This window comes from Symphodus melops (assembly GCF_947650265.1).
Source record: "Symphodus melops genome assembly, chromosome: 10".
NCBI lineage: Eukaryota > Metazoa > Chordata > Actinopteri > Labriformes > Labridae > Symphodus > Symphodus melops.
In genome coordinates this window covers 5,966,345-5,984,470 of record NC_136700.1, presented here as the reverse complement: position 1 = coordinate 5,984,470, position 18,126 = coordinate 5,966,345, and the positions used below count along the sequence as shown (strand labels likewise).

Genomic DNA, 18,126 nt, shown 5'->3' with positions numbered 1-18,126 from the left:
GAGGCATTAAAGAAAAGGCATAAAAGATCAAAGCACTTAAAATTTTAAAGTCAGAGAATCATCGGGCCTGAACGTCTTGTAGATGGGTTTTTTCACTTCTGTCTTCTGGTCTGCCTTCCTGTGATCAGTGATAAAAATGCAGCGCACATGATGTTGCCCATGGGTGTGACACCAGCTCTTAATTGCAAAGTGCAAACGTGCACTGTTTAAAGAATGACCCTGACTCTGATAGAGCTGACCCTGTTGTTTTTTTTTTTTGTCCACAGGCTGCCCAGACTCTAATTCTTATTACCAGGGTCTTCTTCTGATTTTAGTCAGACTAGTTGAATTCCTTCCTCCAAATAGAAAATTTGAGACATTGCAGTCTTGTTGTTGTCATAATAATCCTCGATCTCTTGTTGTTGCTAGAAGTGATAAAAGGTGGATTCATCTGAACAGGTCTAGTCTTGTTTGGTTTATCCTTTATGAAGTATATTTTCAATGTGCTACTTTTACGCTGTGAGCGCATAATCCGAGGTAACATCTCTTCTTTATGTTCAGAAGCCATCACAATCCTTTCTCAGCTCTCTCTCTCTCCTTACAGTTACTGTGCATTAATTTTGTGTTCTTGCATGTCGCGCCTCACGTCTGCTCTCGCTAACAGTGTACTGGTGTTAAAGTTTGCCGTGAAACTGTTGTAAATTGATGTTGGTTACTAATTATTCTTGGTCATATTTAGTTATACAGAGCCACAGATGGATGGAACCCGGGATCTAATTGACTTTCAGTTGGTTTAATTTGCATGATTTGTAGCAGTCTGCTTCTCATGCTGATTAGGCTTATCAAAATTGAGAAATGTAGGCTTATCTCTTGGAATATAGATTTACATTTCATCTATGTTGCATGGTGAAAATAAAGTGTAGCCCCAAGACACAGAAGAATCAATATGAAGCTGGTAGCCGAAATGTTAATATACAATGTATATGCCCTAATCGCCAGATAGATGACCTTAGATTCTTCAGATCATGTGATTATGCCCTGTCTATCAATGATGTGTGGGGGAAAAAGCCCCACACATCATTGATAGAGTGGGCAAAAAACCCCGGAGGTCTTGACGAATCCTTGGATACTTACAGACACTGTGCATGTAGGGTCAGTGTCTGGGTCTGGACCCTTGTGGTGGCTGCATGGTTGGATCTGGAGCTGTTAAATGTCTGTTTTATTGTTGCTTTTGGACTCTCGTGACTTGTTGTTCATTACTGAGATTGCTCATAGCACTAAGAGAAAAGTCAGAGAATTGTTATTTTTTTTAATTACCTACACTGCAAGCAAACGCTCCCTCTAGCTGAATTTAACTGTGTGTGTGTGTGTACAAGTAATTGAGAAAAAAAGAAACACACTGAGCGCTCCAGCAAGCGAGAGGGTTATGGGAGAAGGAGAATCTCGCCTCAGGCACCAATCGATCAGATCCTAGCAGTAGAAGTCCCAGCTTCCCTTTGGTGCGGCTGTGTATTGCATTAGCTCATCTCACATTTTCTGTCTGCAAGCGGAGAAGGAGGGGGGAAGAGGGGGATAGAAAGTAGGAGTGAGGGCGGTTGAAAGCAGCAGAGGAGAAGGAAGGGCAGCGCTTTGAAATAAACGAAGGGTTAGACGACTCAAAGTAAAGCGAGAAAGAAAACATGTACAGTTCGGTTCAGAAGCAAGATGTTCACTCTTGTATTTTTCTTGTTTTTCCTTAGCTTTTGCCTTCCAAGTTTTCTTGAGGCAGATAATGAGTACAGTGAGCTTATTGGCTTTTTTTTTTTAAATCATGCACCTGTAGAGAGAGGGGCAAGCACTGCCTCTGATTTTTTTTTCTTTTCCCATGGTGGGTAATGGAGTTGAAGTAACAGGGATCATTCAAAGTGCCTGTGAAGATCAGCAAGACACACACACACACACACACAGGCCTATTCTCTCACACATACCTGTAGCACAATGAATTTAATCAGGGACAAGGCAAGCATAATAGCATTGTGTAACTGATACACGCTTGCACCCTCTCACTGCTCAGAAACACCCTCCCAGGAATCACACACAAACACTTCTTAGATTTCGTCAAGAACTGCTGAATATTTATTTACAAGCTTCTATGTAATATGATACTGTAACTGATATTGTAATCCTAGTCTGCGTATTAATCCTGCAGTAATCATCTATGGCAAACAGCCACTGATCAAACACTGCACAGCTCTCCTCACAGCGGGCCACATCTAAATAGTTAATGGTTCCTTCAGAAAACCCCAAAGTTCAGACCATTTCAAATTAGAGGGGAGCCATCTAAATCAGGAAGGGGATGGGCAGAGCAGATAGCGGCGGAGCTCTTCAAAGTCCTCTTTAATAAAACATATTAGTCTGCCTTGTCTGGTGAAGGGCGTTGGCGGTAGTGGTGGTGGTTGTGCAGTTGGGGAGGTGGTAATGGGCCGATGCGTGTTAGTATAGTGAGCTGTGTTAGCTCCAGTATGGTGCCCAACCAAAGGGCTGGACCTTGTTAGCATATGGTCTGCAGGTTCAAAAAACAGTAATAGGAACAGATTGCAAATGAGGGTTAATTAGCTCAGTGGTGGTTCAGGCAGCTCCAAACGCTAGGAAGTACAGAGATGTATTTTTCATCAGCAGTATTCAGCATCGGAAAGCAGCCTGATGCATTCATTCTGAACCTTATGCTATCTCTAGTTCTGTTTCTGTCACTCGCTCAGAAATGCTTTCATATCTACAGATATAGGCCTAACAGTGTCAATAGAGAGACAAATAACAAGAACTGTTCCAGAAAAGCCTCACAACTTTGTCTTATACTGTATGTTGATTTTCCACAAGATAAATGATAATCATCTGATTTAAAGTTATTCCTCTTAAAAGTTAGTTGTGAATTCAATGGCAGAGAAGCTATAGTGGTTTGTGCATCTGTTATATTCCGCTTGCGAAAGCAGAGAATCTCATTTATTTATTTTAAGCTTGTGAGGTTGAGAAAAATAAGTATAAGCCTATAAAAAGCAGTTCTTTTTATATTCATTTTTCCTCTTAAGGTTTAAGGTTAGAAATTCAAGTACTGTGTAAATGTGAAATTGTGTTCCAGGTCATAAGTTGTTACAAAGAAGCTTCTGAAAATACAATATAGTGTTAAAATCTACAGGGACTATAGGAAATCTTTTTAACTAAAAAAAAAAAAAAAAACTGACCCTCTTACCTACAGCCTAACAAAAACTAACACTACCATTCAAACACCGTTTTGCTTATATGTCAGCTCACTGTACTGTTAGCTAAGAAATTGATAAAAGCTACAATTTACATTGGTTTGTAATATGCAGTCAGTGTTGTAGAAACTTCTGCTACATTTTGAGCTAACCCTACTGTTAGCTAGGAAGTGGTCGAGCACTAACATAGACAGTCTATTTTAACTAACAAGTTATCAAATAAGCTCTTTGTATTCCTTCAGAATTTTCTCTATAAATTGTATTTCCAATTACTTATTTACCCTGTGTGAATTGATAATGGTCAGATTTCCTACAAATAAATACTCTTCTTCCTTGTTGACAAAAGTATTCTATTACTTAGTAGCATTTAAAGTAGCCATCCTGAGCATGACATCAGAGAAAATTGCCACAGTGTGCATATGGTGCAATGTGTTTAATTACAACTATAATTGTAATTTTTCACTAGTAGTTACCATATAGCTTATAAATATGAAACCATATTTGTGGTAGAGATAAGAAAAAAAAAAGAAGAAGTCTGCTCTGATACAGATCTAAATTGAGGAGAAACTGTAAAAGACTCCTGATCATGTTGTCCTTCATTTGGCTCCTGGATTAATTATACTTCACTGGCCACACTACACATTTGCATTGAAGTGATTAATCTTTCCACAGAGTTGTCACTGATTATGCTGACTTTACCTAAAAGATATGGCGAACACAAGAAGATGCCTCCTCAGCAGCACCAGATTTGTGGGGTGTCTTGGGTGGGGGAAGGGCGGAGGGCACAGAAACGAGGTAGTGTGGCAAGTTCACGGGATACTGGGTAAATTAATTGCGGGCCTGTGCCTCCAATTAGACTAGACTCTGTTTAATTGGCAATGAATGGGCTCCAAAGGCCTTATGCTGAGAGATATGGGGAGTAGAAAAAAAAACTCTCCTTCACATAGACACTCACACTCATACACAATTGTGTGTAGTAGCACAATGTGTTCGCAACCATCAAGTCCCACCTTTCAGGAATTAACAACAGGAAGCTAATTTGCATGTAAAGCAGGATGATAGCCACAGCTGACTGGTTGGAGAGAGCAATTGTAATGGCCTGAGATAGCACTGGGGTGTGAACCCCAATGGCACTGCTGTTGGCATTGCTTTTAGCTGTTCTCTCTTCCCTTCAAGAGTGTAATCTCCTCCTGCCCCTTCTTTGTTGCTTAGCTATGCAGTCTGTCTTTATCTTATCATTTATCTCTTCATTTCCTTCTACCTCCTAGGTGTGTCTTATTCTTTACTGTTGAACTCTTTTTTTCTGCTGCTCTTTGAGCCAATAAATGGCAGTCATATTGCTGAAGCCGTGACAAGCTTAAGTAAAGGAAATTATACTGTAAAAGGAAGACTTTGCCCTCAGATTGGCAATTTTAATTGAGTTGACTTTCATGAAAAGTGCCTGTCAGTGTTTCTTCAAAACAGCAAAGCTTGTTTCAATTGATGGTATGTTGCTATCAAATACAAATAACTGTATAATTTGTGTAGGAGTCAAGATGTATTTGGAACATTATTATGTATATGTATGTATTGTGTGTTACCCAGCGTAACACCAAGAAGTTGACTTCTGTGACCCTAGAGATGGTCAAAAGCACAAAACTGCATAATGGGTGACATGTTCACCTTACAGTCAATAATTAAGGCAGGAAAACACTGTAGGTGTTACTGAAAAGTATTGGAATACTAACCCTGTATGGTGACCTCTCAAATGCCTCATTACGTAGGTTTATTACACATTCAGAGTGAGATATAGTTGTCTAAACAATTGGGGTATCCAGTAAGAGAAATTCAGAAATACCTGTAAATACATAATCTGAAGTCAACATAAATTGGGGTGAAAACTCTTGCAGATGAAAGCTTCAACTTTTACAATTTCTTTACAGGGTCCCGTCTGCGCCAAGAAGACACCCCACCCCGGATTGTGGAGCACCCCTCTGACCTGATTGTCTCCAAAGGGGAACCAGCTACCCTTAACTGTAAAGCAGAGGGGCGGCCGACCCCGACAGTGGAGTGGTACAAGGATGGAGAGCGGGTGGAAACGGACAGGGATAATCCTCGATCTCAGCGCATGCTGCTCCCCAGCGGCTCGCTCTTCTTTCTACGCATTGTCCATGGACGACGGAGCAAACCGGATGAAGGTTCCTATGTATGTGTTGCCCGAAACTACCTGGGAGAAGCAGTGAGTCACAATGCTTCGCTGGAAGTAGCCAGTAAGTGCAACATGTCTTCCTATTTCTTCGTCGCTTCCAGTGTGGGTGTGAATGGAAGAGTTTGGGTTAAGATGCAGCTGAATAGCAGCTCCAGTTTCCTTCAGTGTTTGTCGCTGAATGTGTTCATTGAGTTGGATAATCTCTTAGGAGATGGGCAGGATGTGTTTGGCCCAGCGCTCTCTGTAGGCCTGCAGAGCCTTTGGAGGAGAAGTGGTCTGATCATTCCAGGATGAGTGCTCCTCTAAAGGGCCCTTGGTAGGTGGTCACTAGCCACAAGGGGAACAAAGCCTTTTCTGTTGTGGTCCTGTTTATGCTTTTTGTCAGAGAGATAGATATGAGCTTTTATTTCGAAGGGAATGCAATCATTGCATGTGAGTTTAGTCATCTTGTACATTTCATTGTCCTCTCAGAGAATTGCTTTCATTGGATATTACACTCATGCAACATCAGTCTACTTTGATGTTGAGTGGATTTAATCATCTTGAGGGTCAGAAAGCAGTTTTGGAGACATTAGCAACACGTTTATTCTGCTGGCAGTACTTATGCAATATAGGGAGCGGATATAGTCTCAGTCCTATTGTTAGTGGTGACCTGCGTTGACACATTTGTTCCCATGATTCTTTAAAGGCTGCTTTGGTTGGTGAGGTCAGCTCTTTAGAATTAGGCTATTATCTTCTTGCTCTCTTGACCGGCTGAGAGTGAAGGCTGAAGACGAGAGCTCAGATATCAACCGCTCTTCTCGCATGCCCAGAGGCTGTCACCAAGCCGCTCACTGTAATCTAATCAAGATGGGGAATGAGAGAATTGTGTGTTTGAATGTGTGCAAGTGAGTCAGTGTGGAGTGCAGGGGGTTGTGGAGTTTGGTATGGGATCCTCGCCTTGTAAGGCTTGTCTTTTGGGGTAGTAGGTGTTTTTTTGGAGATTAGGTGATTTGGAATAGCAGTGAAGTACGAAGAATCTTCCTCTGGGAACGTTGCTTCCTGTATTGACTTTATTCATTAGGCCCAGTTAATGTCTTGTGTAGGACTTCACTTAGTTAAAGATAAAGATTGAATTATATCTAAAGAAGAGTCAAAAAACTACTCAGAGTAACCCAGGAGAAACTTATTGGCAGGATGTAACATTTACAATTGCAGTCTCAAAATAAGGAAGTCTGCAATATGTGCTGCCATTAGATAAGCAGTCTTTTTTCAATCTCGTCATCATCAAAACAAACAGGCATTTTGAATAAAGTGAGAGAAAAAAAACACAAACTAAAATAATGTAACTTTTTTCATTCTGGCCCATGAATCCTGATTATCGCTAAATTTCTTCATTTGCGAGATGAATAAAGGATTCTCTTATCTTATATGTATTTGTAGGCTGATTCATGGGAGACCAACAGTAGAAAAGGATCATCTTCATATTGAACGTCAAATCTGATACAATCAACTAAACACTGATTCTGACCTCATAAATCTTGTTTCATCTGAAGTTAGCCAAGCCTGTCAGCATAGAAATAAAAAATGCTGTCCAAATAATACATAATAACCCAAACTCAAATTACATGAAATAATATTACAAGAAAAAATACAAAGAAACTCAAATGCCTGGCACACATTGGAAGTTTCCAAAGGTCAGAATGCTAAAAATGTTTTCCATAGTCGTCGATGATATAGAGTGTTTATTTCTGAGGTGGGTTTCTCAAGTAGAAAAATAAGACACTCGGCGGGACTCTTGAGGAGCAGTGTGCAGAGAACCGTTGGCTCAGTCTCAATTTAGGCTGTTTATTCTGTACAAGGTTCAAACAGAGCCATAATGACAAGCCACTGTGCTCCAGCAGTCTCTCTCCTCCTCGCTCTGTTGGTGTCTCTCGCTCCCCTCTCTGCAGCTCATGCTTAACTCCATATAATTATGTTGTCGGAGCAACCTGGAAGGAACCCTGATGGAGAAAAAATGCCGTAGAAAAAGAAAACTGTCAGAGGCAGACTGAAATTTCTCGCCAAAGATTTATTTAAACTCCTGGGTGAAGACCCTACAAACCATGTATCTTACTCACGATAGCATAAAAGAAAATTTGAGAGCTTTTTGGTTCCATGTTGTCATAAAAGGTGCTCATAGGTTAACTTTTAAAAGTTTAACACTTGATGAGGGGATTCTTTACTAAGTCTCGATGTAAGTTGACGAAACTAGCAGTCTTTTTATTTCCAATGAAACTCCAAAGAAGGAAGTCTTGGCTTTAATTGTGTTTACTTTGCTTCGCTCTCCCCCTTCTAACCTTTTTACTCTAAAAGCTAAAAACACAACTTTTTTTCGATGTTATTCTAAGAGCCTGGCTCTTACTCACAAGCAATTGTTAATGTAATCCAAGTTTCAACAAGTCCTGTTTTGTCAGACTAGGAGAGCTAACCCAGTTTGTTTGGTTTATCATTAACCACATGTACAGTACAGCCCACAATCTCTCTATCACAGCCGCTTAACCCAAAGCCTGCACTAATGCATTAACCGTGAATCCTGTTTGACTTGTGTTTTCAAACAAGCTTAAGACGGGATTCTTTTCCTATTAGGTTATTGCTTTTTTTGTGTTAGAGATGTGGACGTCAAATAAAGAGCTTCCTTTGTCCATGAGGCTGATAAAGAACTCAGGTTAAGGCTACAATGAAATTTGACCTACAGTGTTACAAAAACAAACAAAAAAAGTATTCCAAACTCTTCATTACCTTTAAAGTATTAAATGCCAGTTTTGTTTTCATTAAAGCGATAGAGATGAAAATCAAAGAAAGCCTGTTCACCATTATATCACAGATCACTGTACGGTGCTCTGTCACTGTTTTTTCTTTGTGGCCCTGAGTGTCTCTATGAATAGCTTGTGTCCTTTCCCTTGGATGCAGAGATAGTAAAGTGAGGTAATGGACGGCACACTGCTCCACTTCAGCAGGCGATAACCTCAGGGCTGGCTGTCTCGCGGCCTGGCTGCTTGCACATTGCTGACCGCATCAAGCTGGCTGTAAGTCTTATGTTAACACACACACACACACACACACACACACACACATACACATACACACTACTCCAAAGGAATAGTTTACTTTTGACAGCTACTAACAACAGAAGCAAAGGGATGTTTACTTGAATTTGGTCCATTACACATAACTCTATTCTGCCAAGTTTATCTCAGAAACGCATTGATCTCGATGTTCCTGTTGAAATCCTTTTCAACGCGTGCAGCCAGCTGGCTTGGCGGACTCTCTTGATTGGTGGGGGAAGGTGGAGGCTTCTGATGTGTTGAAGGAAACGGGGTTCAACCTGACAGACTTTGGGGCCATGCAGGAGGGTCATCTGCAAAGCGTGGAGACAGTTGGCCGGCATGCACTCGTCTCAACCTCCCATTGATAGGATGGCTCGCTTGTCTCTCTTTCAGGAAATCCCTTGTACATCTGTTTGCGCTCAAAGATTCAGAGTCTTTATGGGGTTTTTTTGCGTCAGCACGACTCCTCCTTTTGACACATCAAGTTTGCTCCATCTCATATTTCTTTCATAACTGCTTAACTCCTCATTGCTCCACTGCTACCCACTGAAATGGAACAAGCCCTCTGAGTGAAACGGCTTCTTCTTCTACCTGGTGGCACAGTAATTATTCATGTGTCGTGGCGTTTGCTTTCATTAACTCATCATGACATTGGATGTTTCTGTCTGTGTGTTTTTTTTTTTTATCATTTGGCAGTAGCGTGTGGCCTTTGGTCCTCCTTTCCTGCTCAGAAATCTGAAAGAGTCCCAAAATAAAGATTCTGTAAAGACAGACACAAATCTAACTTTATTGATATAGCACTTTTCAGACAAGTTCAATTGTAGTTCAACGTGCTTTAAAGGGGAGTGGGAAAGAAATTGACAAAAAGTAGTTGAAAATGATTTAGAGACTAAGGCACACCAATACAAATTCAATTACGTAACAATAAAAGAAACTATGGATGATGGAGTGAGCGAGGTAGCAAAGAAGTCAGAAAGAATACAGGACAAACAGCAGACGGAGAAGAAATCAGGACAGCCCACCCCAGCAGCAGCAGAGTGTGTTGGCGAACTGCCAGGCGACTGGAGGCAGAGTGTGTTACGGCTTTGTGGCAGTTATTTGTCTCAGGGAGGTTCACAGCAAATTGGTGCAAACGGCACAGCCAGGGTCTGCTTCATGAGTCAACAGGCTGCCGAGGCGTGGGCTCCACACCACAAACTCTCCTTGGCCTCCACTCCGATCTGTTTTACGTTGGAATGCAGACAGAGTCATTCTCCAGTCTCTAAGGCCAGTTGTGTATGTGTGTGTGTATTGTGTGATTCGGTGTGTGTCAAAGCTGAGCTCTGCTTTCCAAGTAAACTTTGTTTCTATAAAAAGTTTTGCATCCTAATTTTTGGCTGAAAACAATAAAACATATTCATGTTTTTTTCATTTAGCAAATAATGTCTTAACTTGTTATCTCGCCCTGCATAGCTGCTGCATGTGTGCTGTTGTTCAAGGCTATTCCGCTTCAGCGCTGTTATTCTTGAAGTTACTGCACATGGGAAACAACTCGCCACTGTGTAATTATCCCCGAACACAGCACATTACTGCCTGCTCAGGCTCTGTGAAAACCTCTGCAGGGTAGAAATAATCAACACATGCATTCCAATTAGCCTGTTATTAATCCATGTATACAGACAGCATTTTTTTTATCATTCATGATGCGTGTGGTCTGCGATATTTAGCCCTTCAGGTTGTTTGCATAAATCAATGCACTCTATGTAATTAAACCAGAAGCATGTATTTTCTGTGTTTGGTCGATACCTAAATGCCATATTAAGTGCAGGTGATGGAAACAAACCAACAAACGAGATGATGGAGATCCATAGGTTAGGAAAGTATACCGGCTTTAAAAAACTAAACGTGCGGTGCCTCTATTGGTATGTTTTATCGTTAGTGACCTGAATACATATCTTAAAAGTTTGACCGTGTTGACTAAATATTTGCAAGAAACATTCAGACTGATATGTGCTGACATTAATGATCCAAAACTCAGACGTCACTTGCTGCCGTGACAGCAGCCCGGAGTGAAGAGCAAGAAGATGCTTGTGTCTCTTTCACTCATGTAAAAATGCATCAAATGTCACACTGATTCGGGAAATTTTTGGAGCATGTTTTCCACAAACACGCATATTTTCGCCCACACATATACCCCACCCCCACCAAAACTAATACTGCTGGCTAGATGTGAGGCCAAGCACTGAATAGGCTCACCAGGGTAAAAAAGAACGACTGATGTAGAAGAAGATGAGAGTCAACGCAGACGAGCCGGGCAGGTTTTCTGAGAGAGTTAGCTGCTTTGTGTTGTTTCACAGCGAACACTGGCTCCGAGCCTAAAGAGAATCTCACATCCTGCAGGGTGAGAGACGGTAGTATGAATGGATTGGATTATATAAGAATGAAGTCGTTTGATAGAACCAGATTGGGTAAGGCAGGACTTCCTGTGTCTGTGTGTGTTTGTATTAAACTCCATCAATCTGTCATTATGTCTACACTGGTTTAGTGAACAATGTCTTGCAGAGTTTTGTATGACAGTCTCTACATGAGCTAAAGGGGTAGGTGAAAAGTAGCTTGCCCAAATTCCCATCAATCACTTTATGCTCCGCCCGTCTCTGACAGCCCACTGAGCAGGGGAAGACAGGGGAGGCACGGCATCCAAAAGTACAACAGAACCCCTTCATCCCTCCGTCTGTCTCTTTCCTTCTCACAGGAAAAAGAGGATGAGACAATGCAGCGCTCTATTTGAGATTTATAGACTCAGAAAATCCAAATTAGCATATCAAAAAAATAAATCGCATGTGATTCTTTGTGATTCCCACTCTGTATCTGATCATCGGCATAATCAGATTGTCACGGGTTGAATTTAGGAGGAAATTGCACCATAAGACAATAAAAACAGAGCTTTGGTGAATGTGGGCCTTTGTATTGGCCACTTTAAATAATTCCCCGGAAGGCTTTAGTATGATAGATATGTTGGTTTGATCTCTATAAAAACAAGGAATGAAATGCATTAGATATGCTCAACACAGATGTTTCACACTGACCTCAACTTTGTTTTTGCCTTTCAGATCTCCTGTCACTGTGTCTTTTTTGTAGGGAATGGTTTGCGTGTTTAAAGTATATTTACTGGCTACTTTTGGGGTATGATTGACACATGATTATCAACAGTTTTGGAATAGCTCCTGTAGATTTTAGTAAACAGTAAATGAAAGGCCCTTATTTCAAAATACAGGAATGGTCCTTTAAAAAGGCTGGGGGTGCTGATTTATGTGGTCCACTTTAAGCACTTTCCAGTGTTTCTGGGATTCGTCTCTCAGTTCCTCCTCGTATGTGCGATGATATTATCCAGATATCTCTGATGTCTTTCAAAAAGCTGACCTACTGCACAGCTTTCTGTCTGAGTGTATCTGGATGCTTCCCCAAACTCTTGTGCGTCAGACCTTTTTTTTTTTTCTTTTTCTGGTCGCCACAGTGACTGCTTATTCATCTCTATGTAATCCTTGCCCCTGGCTATAGAACAGAACAGGATCACTGGTAGGGTGGGTGGGTGCGGGGTCCCGGCAGGATGGTGGAGCGTGATATTAACATTATGAAGTGCTAGTCTAGGGCAGATAAGATTCTGTATACGGGCTCTTGAGTCCAGTGGTCCTGTACTATCACTCAAGAAGACCACTGATAGCAGAGTACTTTTACATCCTGCCCTCTTCAAAAGCATCTCTACTGTGGGTGCATGTTAAAGAGTGCAGTAAGTGTGTGTGTTTTGTGTGTCTTTTATCAACAGGTTTCCATATTTGTTTGACCTGTTCCTCTGGCTCTGCTCCACATGTGATTAAAGCTCTTGGTGTGTCAGCGCTTGTGACAACCTGATGAATGTATGCTGCTGACTCTAATCTCTGCTTCTTCTGCAGAGACCTGCGCATTACTCTTGTCGTGTGGTGTAATCTTCTCTAGGTTTGAGCCTCTCCTGTGGCCCGAGAGGCTCTGTGTGTGTGTGTGTGTGTGTGTGTGTGTGTATGTGTGTTTATGTGTCTTGGAGGTCGGTGCGTGCGTGTTTGGTCATATGACGGGGTGTTCTGCTCTGTGGACATGCTCTGCTTATTAAACCCGGGTTAAGCCCTCACTTGAAACCTTCTATCATGCTCCTCGATCCGAGACGATGGAGTTAGGGAGGATTATGAGGTTGGGAGAGTGGAACTTTAGGGATTTTTTCTGCCTGCATTTTGGCAAAGTTTGAAAAATGTGCTCAAGGGGGCACACAGTCCACTTAAGGTGAGCGTGCACGAACCTTGTGATGCCATGTTTTCCCCTCCTGTCTCCACTGTTTACTCCAAGCAGTCAGACATCCAATTGGTTACATATTGATCTTTTTTTCAGCTTGTAGCAGAGAGCATGCATCTGGCTGTGTTGTCTTGCAAGGCAACAAAGTAAGACCAGTGAAAGATCTGTCACATACTTGTAAATCCGTCTTTGAAAGAATCTTACTTCTTACTATTATTAATGATGCCGAATGTTTATTTCCATAATGGCACATGTTGTCCTGAATATTTGAATTGACAGGAGGAGATACTGCGGCATTTGTGAGTAAATGAAAAATGCGCTTTTTTTATTCCTTGGCATTTATCCTGTTTTTAACTTTTTTTACATATATTTATGGGGGGTGTTAGTGAAGTGTTGAGAGGCAAATCTTAGCAGTGTCATCCTTTTATCTGATAAATCTCCCCATTCCTACAAGCTATCTCTTCTTTTCCTCTCCCCTGTTTTTCTATTTCTTCAGCAATCTTCTCCCCACTGTGTCTCCAATAAGAACTGATAGAGGAAAAACATCAGGCAATGGAGACGTTGTTCAGATCCAATACCTGTGGAAAAGAGAAGAAATGGGAAAAGAGTGAAGGGGGAGCGGGTCATCTGAAATATTATCAGAGTAGCACGCTGCTGAGCCTGGAGCAAGACATGTAAGAAGAGCTGGTGAGCTAAGCAGTGGACCCAAACACTGATAATGATCTGCTGCGTGCTATGCGACTACAAATGCTGTGCAGTCTTGTTGTCGCTGACTGCAGAAAAAAGTCACAACCCTGCCATTATTCACTGACACATGCAAACAGGAGATACATGATGGCATGCAATTGTCATCTAATTGTCCTTGGTTGCCGTGGCAGCTAATCTGATCATTAACGCAACAATTGGGAGAAAATTAGTTTCTCCTTGTCGTGTCGCCTAAAATAGGATCGGTATGAGTGAGTTGTTGCTCATTATCACGCTGTGTTATCGTGACCTTTTTGTAATGCTAGCTGTTTACTCCAGAGACACAGATACGAGGCCTCATGTTACAAATGGAAGGATTTACTCTGTTAGTGCAGTAATGCTGCACTAATGATAAAGGACTTAAAGAGAGAAGCAACCAACTAACCTTTTAACCAAAACTGAAAGCATGCATGCCGTATCCCAAAGATCTAGTTTGACTTCTTTAAACATCTGTTGCATCCTATTACTTTTGAGAGTGTTGTTGACATACCTCAGGCTTCACTACATGTGCTGTGAACATAATCATCCTCACTGGAGTGTGTGTAAACATATACAATAGTCTAATTAGGGACATAAGGAGAAGGGCAGCGTCACAGGGGACTGAATGGAGCAGATACTCTCTCACCTCTTCTTTGTGCCCGTTTGACCTTTCCGAACAGGGTGTGGCAAGGACACAAAAGGATCTCCGGGTAACAATATACTGCAAAGAGGTGGATGAAAGACAGACAGGGGGACGTCATGTGTAAAATGAGGAAAGTGGAGAGGATCTATTGAAAATTCAAACAGTAGTCAGTTGCTGTGGGTGAAGTTTGAAATAGCTGACATCTGACTCAGTGAGGCCCCATATTGTATGACCGTAGTGCTGCTGCTGTTGGGCTCGAGGGTGACATTTCTATTCTTCCTTCCAGAACCCCCCTCCTCTGACTCTTTCGCTGTCTCTGGCGCTGGTATCAGATTCTAATCTGACATTGGTGCCTCTGCTCCAGTTAGTCATTTGGCTCTGAAGTGATGGCTGGGATAGAAAGAACCTCAGTGAGGAGAAGGATGAAGCTTTTTTTTTTTTTTTAGTTTCTCAGAATTATTTTCTTTCCTGATAAGGCAGCTATGCTAGTTTTCAACACACATTTACCAATTATTTCATCCAATTTACAGGCCCACGCAACTTCGCTAAGGCACCAGAACGTGACTTCTAGTGCGACGTTTGGACCTCTGAACCTGTTTAGCTTTCTCCGATAACATCCTGCCGATAATCACGGCGTGGTAGCAGATGATCTTGGGCCCATGGCCTTTGAGTCCACTGTCGTTCTCCTCCACCAATGGGATTAGCGGAGAGTGCCGACTCTGCAGGTGGAGCCGTAAGTTAATATGCCCTCACTGTTTGGAGCTATAATGGCTTATTGATTGCCTGTCAGAGATGCAAGAAGCAGCATGGAAGGGCACAAGGAGGGTAGAGAATAAGTTAATCATCGAGCAGTGTGTTGCCAGGATTTAATCACATTACCCAGGGTTCACCACTGCCATGTAAATTCACTTTCGCCCTCCGAGGAGTTGGAGTGAGACAGTGGGGACCCCGCTGATTTCGTGAAACCTTCCCTCAGCTGCGGTCTGGTCCCTGCCGGCATGGTGCTCCGTGCCCGGCACCCGCCTCAATCCTGTGGGATGCCTTCTCGATGCCCAGGGGCCCTGGCTTAATTTATGCTAAGCTGTTGGTTTAATTTCAGCTATGCTTCCCAGTGGTGACCTCCGTCTGCTAAAGCACTGCACAGGTTGACTAAAAAACATCAGCCTGGCCTCCACGATTCAGACTTTAACTCCCAGACAGCTGTTAGGGCCATCAGTCAATTCCTCTAAAAGTATTTTCCTGGCTAAAGTGCTCCAGCAGGATGGCTGGTGTGTACATGTACATATATATATGTGAGTGTGTGTGTGTTTCTCAGAGGAACTCTGGGCCATTAGCACAGCCATCATATACACATTCTCACTACGCCTAGTTACCTGTGAACTGCACATGCTGCTTTTATTTGGCCGGTGGCACTCGAGCTACCAGCACAGATTGAGAGCATGTTCCCCTATTTTAACAACTTCAATGAAAGCTGCCATTAACACTGTGCTCTATATTAGCACGTGGGCTGGAGCAGAGCTGTGTTATTCCATATCAAACCAAGCTACGATGGCTTTTGCCATCATTCAGAACCAAAAATCTGCTGCCCACCATGTTTATTGTGAGGGTATCGCATCGGCTTGTGTTTACACTGAAAGCAGCACATCCAGGTTGAGCTGTGGTTAGCGATTGCCCGTGCTTCAGCCTGGCTTCTATCAATCTGTCTGCGCCCAAACACTCCACTCACCAGAACCAAAACAATGGCATGGGGAGGAGAGAGGTGAAGGAGTAAGAAAATGTAAACACAGCAACAGAGAAATGTCAACCTTGCACCCCATCGGACACACGTGGTCACTGACCTGATAGTTAAATTCCTGTCTGGCAACAACAAAAGAAACATCTGGAAAAACTATCCTCCCTTCACCCAAATCTAAACCTCTTAATGTCTCATCACTACCAGGACTACAGGTACATCATTTAGATTTCTCTCTGGTCTGAAAAGCCTTGATGTGCTTTGAAATAATTGCTCAGAATCTTGTGCTTTGAGATCAAACGCGCAGAAGGAGCGATGAGAACAAAGACAGGGTAAAATTGTGGAAGAGAAAATAGCAGACAAGCTGCCATTAAGCATTGGATGAGGGAGATGGAGGTGGCTCCAGTTGGACGGAGTGTCTCTCTTGGCTAGTGAGGGGAAGATAAGGGGACAGGTGGTGTTCTGTTCCCTCAAAGATCTCCGACAGCTGGCAACTCTCTGGCTATAAGCACACTGCCATAGAATGTATGTGTGCGTGTCCCTGAGAGTGTGATATGCGTGTTTGTGTGACATTTGTTTGTGAGTGCGTGTGTGTTTATAGCTACATGTGCCTGCATTTGGTTGGTTGTCTGAGCCCTTGCCAGCTGAGATATCTCCCTAAAGCCAGTCTCTACTCTCATACCTTTTTCCTTGTTCCTTTTTTTTCCTTACAGACAGAAACTGGCATCGCGCCACTTTATCCCAGTCTGTTCAACAAGATTTTTTTTTTTCTGCTTTTAGGTTTGGGCTTCAGTGTGCTGTGTGAAAGCCAAACAGTTCAGACTTAAGTAGTGTGTTTTTTTTATGTTTCTCAGTCTGATGTGTGCTTGTTGTTGGCTTTTACCAACTCCCCAGCCCTTTTACGTGCCTTTAGACTTTACTTAATCACAATGATACAGTCATATGTACATTGTTTGTCATTATTTTAGATGTGTTGTGCATGTGAGAAAACAGCTTTTGATTCACCTTTGACATCATAAATGTATTCTCCCTACTTCAATCCAAATTTACAAAGGCTTGCAGTTCTCATCAACCTGGTTAAATGACCAATGGACACATCTTCATTAAAAGGCAGATGTCAGGATAACAAATGAGCCAAAGCAGAGAGCGGTGAGGATTCCTTTATGTTGGCCTGGCAGAATGTAGTCTTCATGCACTCCCATAGGTCAGAGTTCTTAACTGTGTTGGCTTTGGGCTCGTTCTACATGCAGCTCCTTGTTTGATCGAGCGGTGTAGCGGTAACCACTGAGAGGAGCTTGTGTCGTCTCAGTGGCAATCAGCTTTTGTTTGCAGAAAGAAAAAAAGAGATTGTACTTAATGGGCCAGAGGCGGTTATTTGCTGTTGGCAAACACAAACTGTCCTCAGCGGTGAAGCACTCAGTTGCTGCTGTGGCCAGCCTGCTGGCTTTTATCCTCTTGGCACTGCAGAGTCACTTCACTATGTGAGTTGCTCTTAAATGTAATTCTTGCTCTTCCACTCAGCATGGCCATCAGGCTCTGGTGGATGCTCAGGATAAAGGTTCCCCCCCTTGAGCTCTGCTACTGGTCAACATAATGGAAATCCCTATCATAGACCCTTATTGACTCATGTCAACTGTTACAAGTGCTCTCTCTCTCTTTCTTTCAAGTTACTATGAGTGTCCCACTTTCAATAGAACCGTTGTCCCACACCTGATCCATTGATGTCCCACGCCTCGAAGGTCACCTTTACTTGGATGGCCTCTTAGCAGCGGGCACTTTTTCATATGCAAAAACTGAGCAGTGTTTTAAGATGAAAGAACTCGACACACTGGCACCATCTGTATCCACTCTACTACCTTTCTATAAATATATAAATACATTACTCCCCACCTGTCTTGATTATAAGCTGTAGCCTCCCATATGAATCAATGTGATGGGAGTCTGTTCCTGATCTAATCAGCTGTTAAAGGACATCTGATGTCCCTTCATGTCCGTAATTAAGCTTTGCTACAGACAATCTTGCACATATATTTCATCATTTATGCGCACCACTCCTGCTTGCTTATCTGTACTGTGCATCTCATCAAGTAATCATTAAGACTAAAGCTCTTAGTAATTAACATTTGCTGAGACAATTCTTCAGATCAATAATTTCTAATTGCTTGGGGTGGTACACACACACACACACACACACACACACACACACACGCCTCCTAATGAACATTGTGTATAAGGGGAGAATATCTCTGTTGTACAATATC

At 42.3% G+C, this 18,126-nt stretch overlaps 1 protein-coding gene across 10 annotated transcripts in view; it reads left to right on the top strand.

The window, feature by feature from the left end:
• The window catches only part of robo1 (roundabout, axon guidance receptor, homolog 1), a 299,362-nt gene that overhangs the window by 185,315 nt on the left and 95,921 nt on the right, over positions 1-18,126 (top strand). For all 10 annotated transcript variants that reach the window (XM_079353570.1, XM_079353574.1, XM_079353569.1 and 7 more), the window contains one exon: positions 5,135-5,461. In XM_079353570.1, coding sequence (XP_079209696.1) covers positions 5,135-5,461 — 327 coding nt within the window. The remainder of the gene's footprint in view (positions 1-5,134; positions 5,462-18,126) is intronic.